The sequence below is a fragment of the Vidua macroura genome, chromosome 4, assembly GCF_024509145.1.
Source record: "Vidua macroura isolate BioBank_ID:100142 chromosome 4, ASM2450914v1, whole genome shotgun sequence".
NCBI classification, from domain to species: domain Eukaryota; kingdom Metazoa; phylum Chordata; class Aves; order Passeriformes; family Viduidae; genus Vidua; species Vidua macroura.
The window spans coordinates 24918421-24931863 of NC_071574.1; the positions used below are offsets into that span (position 1 = coordinate 24918421).

Consider the following 13443-nt stretch of genomic DNA (forward strand, 5'->3'; position numbering starts at 1 on the left):
ATTACTTTCTTCAGTTGAAAGTGCAAACCACTTCTGATTGCAGTATTTGGTACACTTCACAGCAGTGAAGGTGTTAAGGGTAAAATGAAATCAGCATTTAACTTCTTCCTTCATAGGTAAAATTCCATCCTAAAGTAACAATAAATGCTGCTTATAGAATAAAAATTAAAGCAGGCTTACTGTTTTAGTGTTTCCTTGTTTTCTTAAAAGAGTAGTAGCAAGAAAGGATCGAGAAACACATGGTACAGATCATTTTGTTTCAAGATAAAATGTTCTCACGAGCAAAGCACTTGACAAATATGGAAAAACATCCAGCAAATGAATGTTGCAATCATTTGTTTACAGTGTATTTTTATTAAGGCAGATAAAATTATTCAGTAAGATTCATCTGTGTAGTATTAAAGGGCTTGTGCATTATAGACCAAGGGATTTTTTTTCTCCCAGTTTCTGTTGACCAAATAAGGTTATTGAAATTTCCCTGTAATGAGCTCTTTTACATGTACTTTTTAAGCTTACTCTGTATTTTTCATGCCAGACTCATTCAATACAAATTATTCAGGTATATAAAACTAATTTTCAGATAACTATGTCTCATCTAAAGTAGAAAACAGCTGTTTTCAAAAACATGTCAGGGAGTCAAGCATTCACTGAGTTCTGCAGTTGCAGAAAACTCTTACTGGACTAAGTCTAGCTCTGTCCATAATTTGAAAAATTGCTTCAAAAAACGCCTTTTTTTTATAAGTGCCACTGCTCTTATCTACTGCTGCAGTGTAGGTGGCAAGTTCCTTGTGCACAAAATGGGATTCAATAAAGGATCATGGATTTCAGGTTATCACAAACAATAAGTTAATTAAAAAATTTCAGAAAAGGTTGATCATTTCAGCTGCATCCGATGATGCCACAGTTGGTTTGTTTCTTGAACAGTATCCCAATAATGCTTATTTCCTCCCCTTCTTGAAAATATGCTGCATTGTTACTATGGACTGGCTCTTCAGTTAAAAGATAATATAATAATTTTTATATTCTACTTTAGTGGTTTTCAAGCAGGGACTAATGATGTCTTTCTACTCAGTAAAGTCAGTTTAAAAAGTCATGTGGGGTTTTCGAGAAGTACTACCAGCTGAGATATGGAGAGAGTGAAATAAAACCATTTTTCTCAAGGACAAATGGATGATAAAGGCAGAAAAAACCAAAGACATTAATTGTTCCTCATGATCTGGCTGTGGTGCCTATATCTTTCAGTCTGTGCACCCATAAAGGCACAATGTCAGACCTATTACATTGGCAGACAGGTTTAATGTATAACCATGGATTGCTGTGTCGTGCCAGCGGGGCTGAATCAACAAGTAGCTGGGGAATTTGGGGACTTTCTGGTGATAGATGTTCTGCTGCTACATTAAGATTTACAGTAATAGTAGGAAACCTTTGAGATGGTGGAGCACTGATTTTCTCAACATCATTGTCAGTGCTCAAGTGTCTTTACTTCTTTTTCTCTCTCGTATGTCTGCTTTAAATAAACATTTTTTGTTACTTTGGCTCTAAAGATGTAGTAGTTAAGTGGTTCAAGTTTTACCAGCAGAAAAGGCAGAACCTCATGAAGTCAGCCTCTTCTTTGGCTTGCTGAGAAGTATCCTGCCTTTGATTAGGTAGGTGAGGTACTGATCCTTAGTGGCATTGGGGATGGAGGGAGCATTATTGACAGCATGTATTTAGGCAGAGTAAAAGTGGTGCACATCAGTGGGACGTCCACTGTGTAGTGGAGTAACAATGTGATGCCTTACATTGGAGGGGAAATGGGCCGAGCTCTGAGCTAAGGGATTTGTAATTTTGGATGTTTTGTACTCCCTCATGATGATCCAAGATCATCTACAGCCACGTAATGTGCCCCGGTTAGAGGTGGGTTTGGGAACTGCCTAGTTGTTTCTGCTTCAAGAGGCTCTGGTCTGACTAGCTCTTGGCATTAAGGTGGTGTGTTTTTAAAACTTTGAAGTTGAAGCAGAGCCATCAGGAGCTGAACAGTATTGCCTGGAGGCTGCTAAAATTAATTTTCTGCTGTTTCTTTAACCTCCTCTGTCCAATCTTGTGTGACACTTGCTGTGAAAAATGAAAAAGTTACAGAGGGAAAAAGAAGGAACTTAAAATTCCTTTTTCATATTTTTTTAGAAAGAGATAATACTAGAGGTTCAAGGAGACCAGACCACCACCAAAAATGAGATGAGTGTTCATTTTCCTTGTTCCACAGTAGTGGCCCTAATCCTCAGGAGCTCGAGCAGACTTGCATACAGTTTCTGATGTTCTTTCTAGATCTCCTGTGCTGGTGTTTAGAAGAGTGAACCAAGGGAAGAAGTTAAACAAAGTCTCATGTGCCATTTGCTTTAAACATCATGCTTTGAACACTGAAGAGCTGGGATTGAAGAGAGTGTTCCTGTGCAGGGGAATCCCTGAGGACTAGGACATGCAAATGCTACAACAGGCCTTCAGGAAGGATAAGGCACTAGGTCTCCAGTCTGAGCTTTCAGCAGCAAGGTACCACTGCCAGCACGGACACGAGAGACTTGATGTGGGATTTAACAATAAAAACCTACAGGCTACAAGCATTTCCATCCATGTCCACAGAGAAAAACAGCAATTACAAGGGTGAGATGCCTGTTCCGGAGGCCCACCAGCAGAGAGAATGTGAGGGAGGATACGTGTCCACTGGTGGTTGCAGGTTAAATGGAATGGTTTTAGGTAGTCAGAAAGCTGTTAGACACAGGACCCCGCTAGTCCAACAGAGATGCCAGGCTTGCAGGGATAGCCCACCAACCTGAGAGACCTCTTTTTCCTTGACTTTGCTTTGGGGGGAAGGAATCAAGGGGGAGCCTAGGATGGGTCGTCCTTTGTGTGTGTGTGTAGGGTGAGGCCTGTCAGGAGGAAGAAAGAATGCAAGGGGTGGGAGTGTCAAGGGGCAGGAGGGCCTCTGACTCAGGCAGGAAGGAAAATGAAGAAACTTGGCAGTTGAAGAAGACGTGGGGAAGTGGGACTGTGACTCAGACTGGAGTGGGATGCGAGTCGGTCTGTGGCAACCGAGGCAAGAACACAGAAAAAGAAGCCCTGAAGCATGGCCAGGATGTGGCAAAGCCTCTCCAGGCTGGAGAATCACATGTTGCAGCTGCAGTTCTTGGCCTCCCAGCTCTAACAGTGCTAGGCAAAGCACCAGGAGCACTCCTGTCAAAACCTGGCAACCGTGAGAGCCATGCCTGTGTAGAGGCAGTTCCATGACCGTGTCCTTCAGCCTCTCTGTAGGGCAAAAGTAGAACATAAGCTGTGCATTAAGTAGTGTTCCTTCTTGTGGCTGTTTAGCATTTAAAAGGGGGTTGCTCCTTAAACGAGAACTTAAAGCAAGCACCTTCCAGGCTGGAATAAAGGATCATCACAATTCTCGTCATTTTTAGTTCCGCTTAGGAGGTGTTCATCTTCAGGTTCCTGCTCTCAGTCTGCTGAGACAAAGACACGCCTGCTAATAGAAACAAAATATTAAGAACTGCTGCATGCAAAACACTAAATGTGTTTTCTTTTCCCCGTGGGAAAGGATAAGAGAAAGAAGGAACCACACATAGCCAATGTTAGGCTGTGTAATGTGCCTCTGGGAAGTATGCAGAGTTCACTGAAAACAGCTATGTGAGACCTTTCACTAAGTAAAAACCCTTTTTATAATCAAAACATTATGCCACTTATGCCTGGATGTTTTCTTGAACATTTCTGGTTTAATTTTAGGTATCATTTCAGATATTATTAAGTGCTTTGCATTAGAATGCCTTCTCTGTACTGTTATTTGTGTCTGGTTCAGATGCTATACCAGAGAATTACTTAGTCACTGTTAAAAAAAAAAAAAAAAAGGAAAATCTTTAGTCATGGAACCCAAAGATTAAAATAAGACCTCAAAAAACTGTTTTAAGTACATTGCTATGTTATTTGTATAATCTGGCTTAATGATAACAGGCATCTAATTTGGCTTTGTACATTTACACAGCATCTTTTTTGCACTTTTCTAGTGCTGGTATATGAAATATTATGATTTTTTCATCAAAAAAAGCATATTTGTATGCTTTTTATAACCTTTTTTCCCAAGAGGTCAGAATAACCACAGTCCTAAGTTTTCAATTTTCTTGAGCTTTCACAAGTGCCATGCAAGGTCAAACCATTTCAGTGGTATGAAGCATTTTTCTTTAGTTTTCCAATGTGCCAAGATAGTGTATATGCCTCTCTTAGGAGTTTGAATTTCCTTATGCTGTAACTTGGGTGTGATGTGTCCTGGGGGACTTCTGCAGCCACTTCGCTATTGGATGAGGACACTTTCTTTTCTGGCTAATGTTTGAGAGAAAGCAATAGTATTTGTGCTAACCCAACATGTATGTCTTGAAAATTAATTCCTAAGAGGAGAAGAGCCAAAGAACAATTACTTGGCAGATCATGCCCTCGAGGCTTGGTTGAAAGTTGAACTACATACTGTTGTATTACTGTGCATTACTTCTGCCAATGCCCAGAAAATACATTGGATTGTTAAAATATAACTTTTCAGGTACCTAAAGCATGAGGAGGGTTAGAGGTCTGTGAAAGGAATTCTTAAATTTAAGTGCTGATACATTGCTTAAGCCTAACTCAGCTCATCTTGACTCTATCTGTTACAGACAAAAATTGAAGCACAAGGCCAAAGCTAAATATTACTGTACATCTTTTAAAGTTCCTGAAGTCCAAACTGTTTTTCCTGCTTTGTAATGCAAGATTATTTGTATCTGGTCTTGAGGCAATTGTTTTTCATGACTTCGGGAAGCACTGTTTACTTTTTCAAAGAAAAGTACAGTTGATGGACTTGGGAAATAATTTATCTTTAAATGTGAAATTGCTGTGACTTATAATATTTTCAATATAACTTCAACATTAAGTTAGTTCAGTTGCTGAGTCAGCTAACTGCTGTAGCAGAATACTAATTTAATCTATTGTGTATTCATTAAAACTTTCATGTAGAGAAGCTTTTTCAGTAAAGATCTGTGCTTGATTCCTCAGCATTAATACCTTTAACAGAGTAGAATGATAATACAGAATTCCAACAGGAATATGGCTGGAAAAATATTATGTAGGTAGTCCCAGTGAAGCTGTCATTTGGTGTCTACTTTGAAAACAACAGATCTTTTAGCATTGTAATACAAATCATCTTGGCTGCTTAGCAAGAGAGAGGGAGGTAATCATAGCTCTTGGAACTGTTGTTTTGAGAGTCATCAGTGGCTTGCATTTTAAGAGATATTTCATAGCCATCCACCCAGAGAGCTTTCCTTCTTGATGTAAATAATCTAAATTATCAGAGTTGGAGCTAAGCTTTGATCAGGTGATGAATGCTTAACTCTGTATTCTCCTTGGATTTAGGGCCTACTCAAAAGCTATATAAACTGGTGAATTTTGCATTAGATTGATAGTATGAAGTTAACCACTGTATGAGACTGAAAATTGTTTAATGAAGCCTCTTTAAAAGACACAAATAGAATTTTAGTAGAACATAATCCTATTTATCAGCACCATGCTCAAGATGGATCTCAATATAGAGTCTGTATTTGTAGTCAAATTGAGTGTATTCAGTGTTTTTAGAGGCCCAGCAGTGTTTAAATACACTATATTTAAAAGTGTATCTGAAATTATTAAAAGAATGTAAATTGTTTAGTCTTCTCAATTCCAGGATTTTTTTAAAGCAGTTCTGACTGTTTGGGGCATGTTGAGACAGCTTGAATTCCTCCTGTATTCCCATGCCTCAGAGCTTCCCATTGGCTGTCTCTTGACTTTCAAAAGCACCTATTCTGTAGGAAGCCCTAGGGCCAAAAGCTGGTGAGTATGGTCTCTAGAGCCCAAGGGGCTTAAATACAAAAGTTAACCTTAGCTCAAGAAGCCAGACTGCTATCAATGGCAAGGGAAGGTCCCTGTTCTTATTTACCATTGCAAGTTTTAACTGAATGATCAGTTGTCCATTTAGGCTCTCAAAGCTAAAATTAACTTTTTTGACTTAATCTTTCTCTTCTTATTCCACTGGTCTTTAGTTGGGAGTGTCAGACTGCCAGGTGATTAAATAATTTATTGAAATTTAAGTTCTGAAGAGACTTAGATGCTTTCAAAAATTGTATCTCAAGTCATTCAAGGACAGAATCTTACCCCTGCAACTTATATATTAATTATAGTAATGGAAATAAAATTTCTATTAATACTTTTCTTTCTTTCTTTTATGTTAGCAGATGGACCATATCTTCAAATCATAGAACAGCCGAAACAGGTAAGAACAAGACTACATTTTGAAAATGTCTAAGGTAGCTATATTACTACATTCAGCTTTGAATAAACTTATGACTTAAAAAAAGAGCACAGAAAAGTCTGAGCTGTCAGAACAAATGTGGCACTTGAACATGAGAAGTTTTAACTCTTACTTTTGTAATTAAAGCATTTCCTGTTTTGTTCTTTTTTTCATGTTTATTGTTCTCTGGAAGTGTCATAATACGAAAAAACAACTCTAAGAGTTTTAAAAATAAACCTTGCTAAGTATAGACTCTTCATCTTAGAAGTGACTGTTACAGTACCCCAGTATTTGGAAACATAAACTACTAGATGAAACATGGAAGATTTTTAGGATTTGTTTCATAGTTTTTGAAATACAAGAAGTTAAAAATAAAAACAATTCCCAAGTTTCATGAACTTCTGACTTGTGTTTTGTTGTTGTAAAGAAATGCAGTTGTCCTTTGAGATTCTTTTTGTTATAGTTGTCTGTTTTGAATAATCAAAGAAAAATGAAGATAAGTACTCAAATGAAGCTTTTTTCCTGTTATGTAGCAAATGCTGACCTATGCTCCTCTGACAGCAAAGAAGTCATTTCAATGCACTGGTTAGTTAGATGTACAAAGTAATTGCTGGGTAAAGACTGCCCTGAAGTGTGCCTGGGTATTGTTCCCCTTTGGCTGATGGCACTAGCAATTGCAAGGATTCCTCCTGAAGCTAATAAGCTTTCCTGTCTGTCCCAGTGAATTGCATAAAATACTACCTTATAGAGCTGTTCAGTAAACAGAGGAAGACAGCGGCTAAAAGCTGTCCCATCCTCCTCTTGATCTTCTGCAGAAGCATACTGCAATCCAGTCTTCCTGGCAGGAGGCGGTGGAGAGCATTGGTTTCAATCACACACCAAAGACATTTTTGTGCTGGAGCATCCCTACAGGAATAGGGCTCTATCACAGCACCAAGTGAAACAGCAGTGTACTGTGAACTCTTGGAAGAATATGCTGCATCTTCCTCATTGTTTTAAGTTAATCCCTAATCAGGCCATGTCTTTGCATAGTGGAGCCTGCAGTGCACAGTCCATAAGGAAAAACCATTGTTTCCATGTGTGACTTCTCTGCAGGTGGCTCCTCTCGGGGAGTACCCATGTGGCAAGCTAGGCAGGGGCTTATGGCAGGGTGATGAGGGTGATGCATCAGCAGAGTGATGTGTCCTGACTGCAGAGGGTGATTTGCCTTTTGCAGGGGTTGCTTTGCCTTTTGATCAACTTGAGTTCAAGCTCGTCATAGCTGGGCACATTATGCACAGTACTCTGGGTCACTCAGCTCACCTTTGGAAGGCAATTGGTGAGGTCTGAATAAAAGTCACAAAAGTTTACATTTGCTTGGTAAACAAGTTCTTAGCCTGAAAAGGTTTTAGTGAGATAGGTATTGAAGCTTCTGCTTATGGAGCAATTTTAAGGCATGTTTTTCACTTTCAGCTAATACAGACTTCAAATTCAGAGTTGTCTACTACTAGAAAGAAGCTAAATGGTTTTTGGAAAAGGCCACAACACTAACTGGTGCTATTTGGACACTGGGAGCCTATATAAGATGGGGATTTTGCCAGAAATTGCAGGACTGGAGAGTAGATCTGAAAGCAGAACTGAGGACCACATGAAATATATTGTTAGAGTATTAATTAGATTTAGACAGACAGACACCTTTGCATAAGAGTTGGACCTTCCATGCTTTATTAATTGTCATGTAAAATAAAGGGGATGTTCATCAATGGAGTCGATGGAGAGCTGTGCTCTGGACTGGTTTTCAATATCCTGCAGTTCTCTAAAGTATATTCAGATGTCTATTTATGTAGCTGAGATGAAAACCAGCCAGAGTCCCCTGAAGCTTTTGTCCTGTTTCTGGATTTCACACAGAAATACAGCTTTCATATGTTTTTCCCGGAAGGAAGAAGTGTTTCTGTTTCATCCCTGTACTTTCCTTTATGGTGCTTTGGACTTCCTTTTTATTTGTTTCAATTTTGTCTACCTAATAGCAATCTTGGGAGAGAGTATCTGCTCTTGCATTCTCTACGTGTGAATTTTTATCCTATTTTAAGAGTATAAATAGTTCTCTGTTTCAAAATATCTTCACTTAACTGAAAGAAAAAGTTGAGGATGCTGCTGTGTGTTAAAGTGAAAATATCACAGGTTCTCTAGGGCTGCAGTTCAGTGATGCTTTGTTAACCAGCACTCAGTGTTTCCATGGATGAACAATTGTAGCTTTTCCATTTGGGCCAGTCTTGTTTGTAGGTGTTTGTGTTCATCTTTGTGTGTGCTGTTTCTCTTTTGGTTCTGTTTCTGTACAGCTTTCAAGTTTCTTTTCCTTTATTCCACAGAGGGGATTTCGTTTCCGATACGTATGTGAAGGGCCTTCACACGGTGGACTTCCTGGTGCCTCTAGTGAAAAGAACAAAAAATCATACCCTCAGGTCAAAGTAAGGACAGAAAGCATTAATTCTGTGAAGTCAATGCAAGTGTCATCCTATGTATGTGTATAGGGCCTTATTGCATAGCAACATAAATTTGTATGAAGTTGCTCAAGACAGACTACATTTCAACTGCAATGTTCACATTTGATGTTGAAAATAAAGTTGTCCTAAGATGTGTGGGTTTGTTTTGGCACCATTTTTATCTGCCAGCAGTTGAGCAGTAACTTACTGCACCTACTGCCTCACTACTATTATGCAGACTAATGGAGCTCTTCCTTAAGGTGCAGTTTTAGCAAGGCTTGAGCTGCTCAGTTGCTTCATTTCCATTGCAAAGCTTCAGTCTGCTTAGTTACTCCACTTCACTCTAGGATTCTATATACTAAGTTTTCTCTTTTTTTCTGTTCATGTTACTCCTTATTCAATATCTCTAGTGTATTCCATTCTTAGGAACTTAATCCCTTTAAAGTAAACGTAGAACTTTTCATTTTTATAGGAACAGTGTTATGTTCAGGTGTTCACTGAACTTTTTTTGTGGGTTTTTTTTCCCCCCAGGAAAAAATAATTCAAATATGTTAATCAAAGAAATGTTCTGTAGAGGCACTGTATGAAGATTAGAAAAGTGATTAATCATTCTGGGACTGGAGAACTGTCTTTGCCTCTGTTTCTTTCAGCAATTTTTTTTTTTCCTGTGGAAGTGTGGAAAAGCTACACTGTGTCTTTTCAGTATTCTTTTTAACTTAAATGCAAGCCTTGGTCTTATTGCATTACATCTTTGAACAGTTGCACTACAAATTCTCATGAGGAGCAGGGTTTATGTGTTCTAATTCTGGTGTTATTTCCTAATGTATTCTCACTCTGGTGCTCTCTTACTCCTCTACGGGGAAAGAAGGGGAGGGAAGAGTGGCAAGCAGTAAACCTCTGCCTTGGTGTGTGCCACTCCTGGTTGTTCTCCTCAGTGTACGTAGTTCATCCACAGTTCTTGGGAAAGGCTGGAGTTTGGAACAGCTGCATCTCCTAATGAACCAGTATAAGCATAACATAATGGAAAATAATCAGCACTGGCTGAGGTAGCCAAGGCTGATAGTCTTGTGAATTGAGAAGAAGCTGGGAAAGCTCATTTCATATAGCCTTGCAAAACTCTGAGGAAAAATTACTAGCCCAGGCAAATGATCTACTTGCTTTTTTCTTTCCTATTTTGACAGTATTGATGAACCAATGAATGAAATTTCACTGGAATGTTCAGATATAAAATCATTTACTTCAGTTGAGCCAGATCTTTGGATTCCGATCCAATTTGTAATGATAATAATACAAGTGATAATTTATAAAGGTGTGGTAGATCCCACAATAGCATGACAAGGAGTTATACAGGAAATGGAATTTTTCCTTGAGTAAATTAGAAAGCAGAATGTTCTTTGGCTTTCCATCAAACCTTCTAATTTCATTGATCATCACTTTTTAATTTCATCTAGAGCTTACACACACACACATATCCCTTCCCTTCCCTCCCATCCCACTGTGTGCATCTGGGTTTTTTTCCTAGTACAAATCCCCACATGGCAACACCTGCTGGGAGAGGCTGGCAAGGGAACACAAGTAAATTCCTCAAGGCCATTGCTTGTTAGTGCCTGTTCTTGATTCAAGTGGTGCCAGTAAAGACAGAAGTGTTTCACACCTTTTCCTGTAAGTCTTTTCTGTGTTTTGTCGGAATGTGCTCACTTCGTTGTGACTGACTGGAGCACAATTGAAAATTGCAATTTTTTGTTGTGTTGGAGTTTTTTGTTTTGGTTAGTTTTTTTATTTTTTGGTGTTGGTTTTTTTTTTTTTTTATTCTTATGCCGGTGTTTTCACTATAAAACCTACATTAGTTGATCACAATGCAGTGAAAGGACAGTAGTATGAGCTTTGGCTGTACTATAATAAAGGAGGTTTTGTGACAGATCTTTAAACTCTTGGCCATAGTGTGGTCAGTGCAGCTCACATTGGGATCTACTTTGTGAGAATTTGGCCAACTCTCTCAAAATTTACTAGTAGCTACCATTGGATGTCCTGAAAATAGACATCCTCAGTGTACAAAAAACGATTGCAGTCTCCCTATTCTGTTTTCATAGGATGATGGATTGGAGGCCAAAAGAAAACACATTTATGGGATGTAACCTCTTGCATAACGTGGGCTGTTCAATTTCACCCTTTTTTCTTAACTAAGCTGGAACACATCAAGTAATATCTCTCACATAAAGGCTGGAGTTTTAAAGACTTTGCTATGTCTCTAAGCAAGGTATTTTGGTATTTAATTACATGTTTAACCTCTCCCTGTATAGTATATTAGTAGATGGTGTAGGTCAGGAATTAATGTGGCAGTTTTGCAGTGCCAGTCTTTACACTTGGAACAAACCTGCACTGGCCAGCAAGGTGGAATTGGTGTAGAACATCTTGTTTAATGGAACAGCCCTGACTAATGTAATCTAGATTACAGTGTGTATTTTTCTATAAAGTTAAAAATGGGATTAATTTATCTTAATGATTTGTGGAATTATGTTCCTTTGTTTAGCCCTGTCTTTGCTAAGAGTAATCCGAATATGTCGGAAACATCTTGCATATTCAGAGGATTCTTTATAACTTTGCATGTCATTATGGAGAGCAGAAAAGTTGTAGATAACAAATATGTTACAATGAAGTTATGTTTAATGATTACAACCTAAAATTTTTCATTTAAATTTCATTTTCATGCACTTAGTGTAAGTAACACAATGCTTGAAAATTTTACTGTCTAGAACAGTTGAAATCAAAGGTGCTGAGCTGCTTATTCATCATTACTTTTTTGTCCAGGGGAAAAAGCAATCAGTAGTATAAAAAGAAAGGATAAACCAGCAAAGTCTAATATTATCACCAGCATGCTTAACTCTCTAATTTTTTTTTATTTATAATTTGCTTGGGTTTTATATATTTGAAAAAATGTGATAAAACTCATGCAGAAAATTTCCACTCGCCTTACACGTTTATCATGTGTGTCCTAATCTTGCATACTGCTCTTAGTGTGGGCAGATCCATGTTTTACACTGAAGTGCTTGATCCAGTTTTAGGTGTGACAAGAACTTGCTGAAAACAGCAGAGTGAAAGAAATGTCCTGAATTTTCATCTCCTTGGGGGCAAATCTACGTGGGTGGCTGCAGTCTCTAGTTCAGTGTTCTTTATGAGCTGGATGTAAATGAGCTCCAGCCCGAAGTTCAGAGGTGTGCCTGAGCTAAAGAGCACCATTTCTCTGCACAGGAGTTTGGGCATGGAGCACTTTGGCTTGTGAATTGAAGCTGCACACCAGTTAGGCAGCCCTGAACCCAGGCACACCAACAGAACTGCCCAGCCAGTCGTGTCCTGGGGCTATCCCAAATAATACCTCAGTTTGGAGATAAAAGTTTTTCTCAAAATCAGGGATTTCAGCACATTTACTTCGAGTTCAGGAGAAGAATTTATGGAAAATTACTTTGCTGATGAGCCTTGGTGACAAAAGGAGCATATTTATTTGCTTTTCCCCCCGCCTCCAATAGGAATTAAATGTAAAGTGATACAGATTGCTGATGACGAGTCAAAAAAATCACCTAACAGCTAAATTAAGGAAAAAAACATGAGACAAGAATAAGCAGACTTTTTGGTATAAATATTTACCCCTCTTAAAAATCTACTGAATAAAATTTAGTGATTTGAGCTTTTTACTGATAAGGCTGATTTAGCTGAATAGGAGGCACAGAATCTCTTCAGATGGGCTTGTAAAGCAGAGCACTTAGCTCCGTATTTTTGTCATCAGAGTGATCTCACAGTCAGAGGATCAGATCTTCAGCTCCCATTGGTTTAAATTACCTGACATTGCTTTTTCTAAAATCTATCAAGTACTAAGTTACCTACACGATTCATACCACATCTGAAATATTTTGTCTTTAATTAGCAACTGAAAAAAAGAGAGATACTGCTCTGTGAAAACAGACTGTTTATAAGGAGTGAGTGATGCCTCATCTTTGGAACACTTCTTGTACATGCCTATTGAGGACAGCAGTAGTCATACTCTGAAGGACAGGCAGGGCTGGGGCTGCAGTTGCTCTAACAAAGGCACTGGAAAGAGAAATAGGTGATTTTGTAATGCTGGCATTGTAGGTTTGACATGGTCTTTTCCATCATTTTCTCCTGTTGTTGACCACTTGGTTTCATTTCTTGCTCGTAAGAGTAACTGGAAAAAACATCTTAGAAGTATGAAAATGTTCTTATAAAGTTTTTGTAAAGTTTTGGAACCAATAAAAATTGGCTGGGATCTGGATTGCAGGAGGACATGAAATAACTGAAAAAACTTTCTTCTCTTGTTTTGAAATTGACTCAATTTTGAGTTCACAAGGTCCTTTTAATCTTTCAGAAAAATCTCTCAAACAGAAAGAGCAGATAAATGTAAGCCTGCAGCCTTTTAACTTTATCAGATCAATTGAGTGCTGCTTCAGGTACAGGATGTAATCAAGTATTACAGCTATACTCTGCCCAGGAACTTCTTTTCTTTTTTCCCCTCACCTTTAATTTGAAGTTCAGTATCTGTTTTTTGGATCACAGCTCAGATTTTGAGCCGTACAGCATCCACATGCTATCTCCTCTTAATGCTGAGTGTGTTTTTGTGTCAAAACCATAATCCCTATTCAGCACTGTAACACACCT

At 38.5% G+C, this 13443-nt stretch overlaps 1 protein-coding gene across 6 annotated transcripts in view; it reads left to right on the plus strand.

The window, feature by feature from the left end:
- The window catches only part of NFKB1 (nuclear factor kappa B subunit 1), a 59022-nt gene that overhangs the window by 13687 nt on the left and 31892 nt on the right, over window positions 1-13443 (plus strand). For 4 of the 6 annotated variants that reach the window (XM_053974950.1, XM_053974952.1, XM_053974946.1 and 1 more), the window contains exons 4-5: window positions 6255-6295; window positions 8662-8760. In XM_053974950.1, coding sequence (XP_053830925.1) covers window positions 6255-6295; window positions 8662-8760 — 140 coding nt within the window. The remainder of the gene's footprint in view (window positions 1-6254; window positions 6296-8661; window positions 8761-13443) is intronic. The other 2 variants (XM_053974948.1, XM_053974949.1) reach the window with 1 other exon arrangement.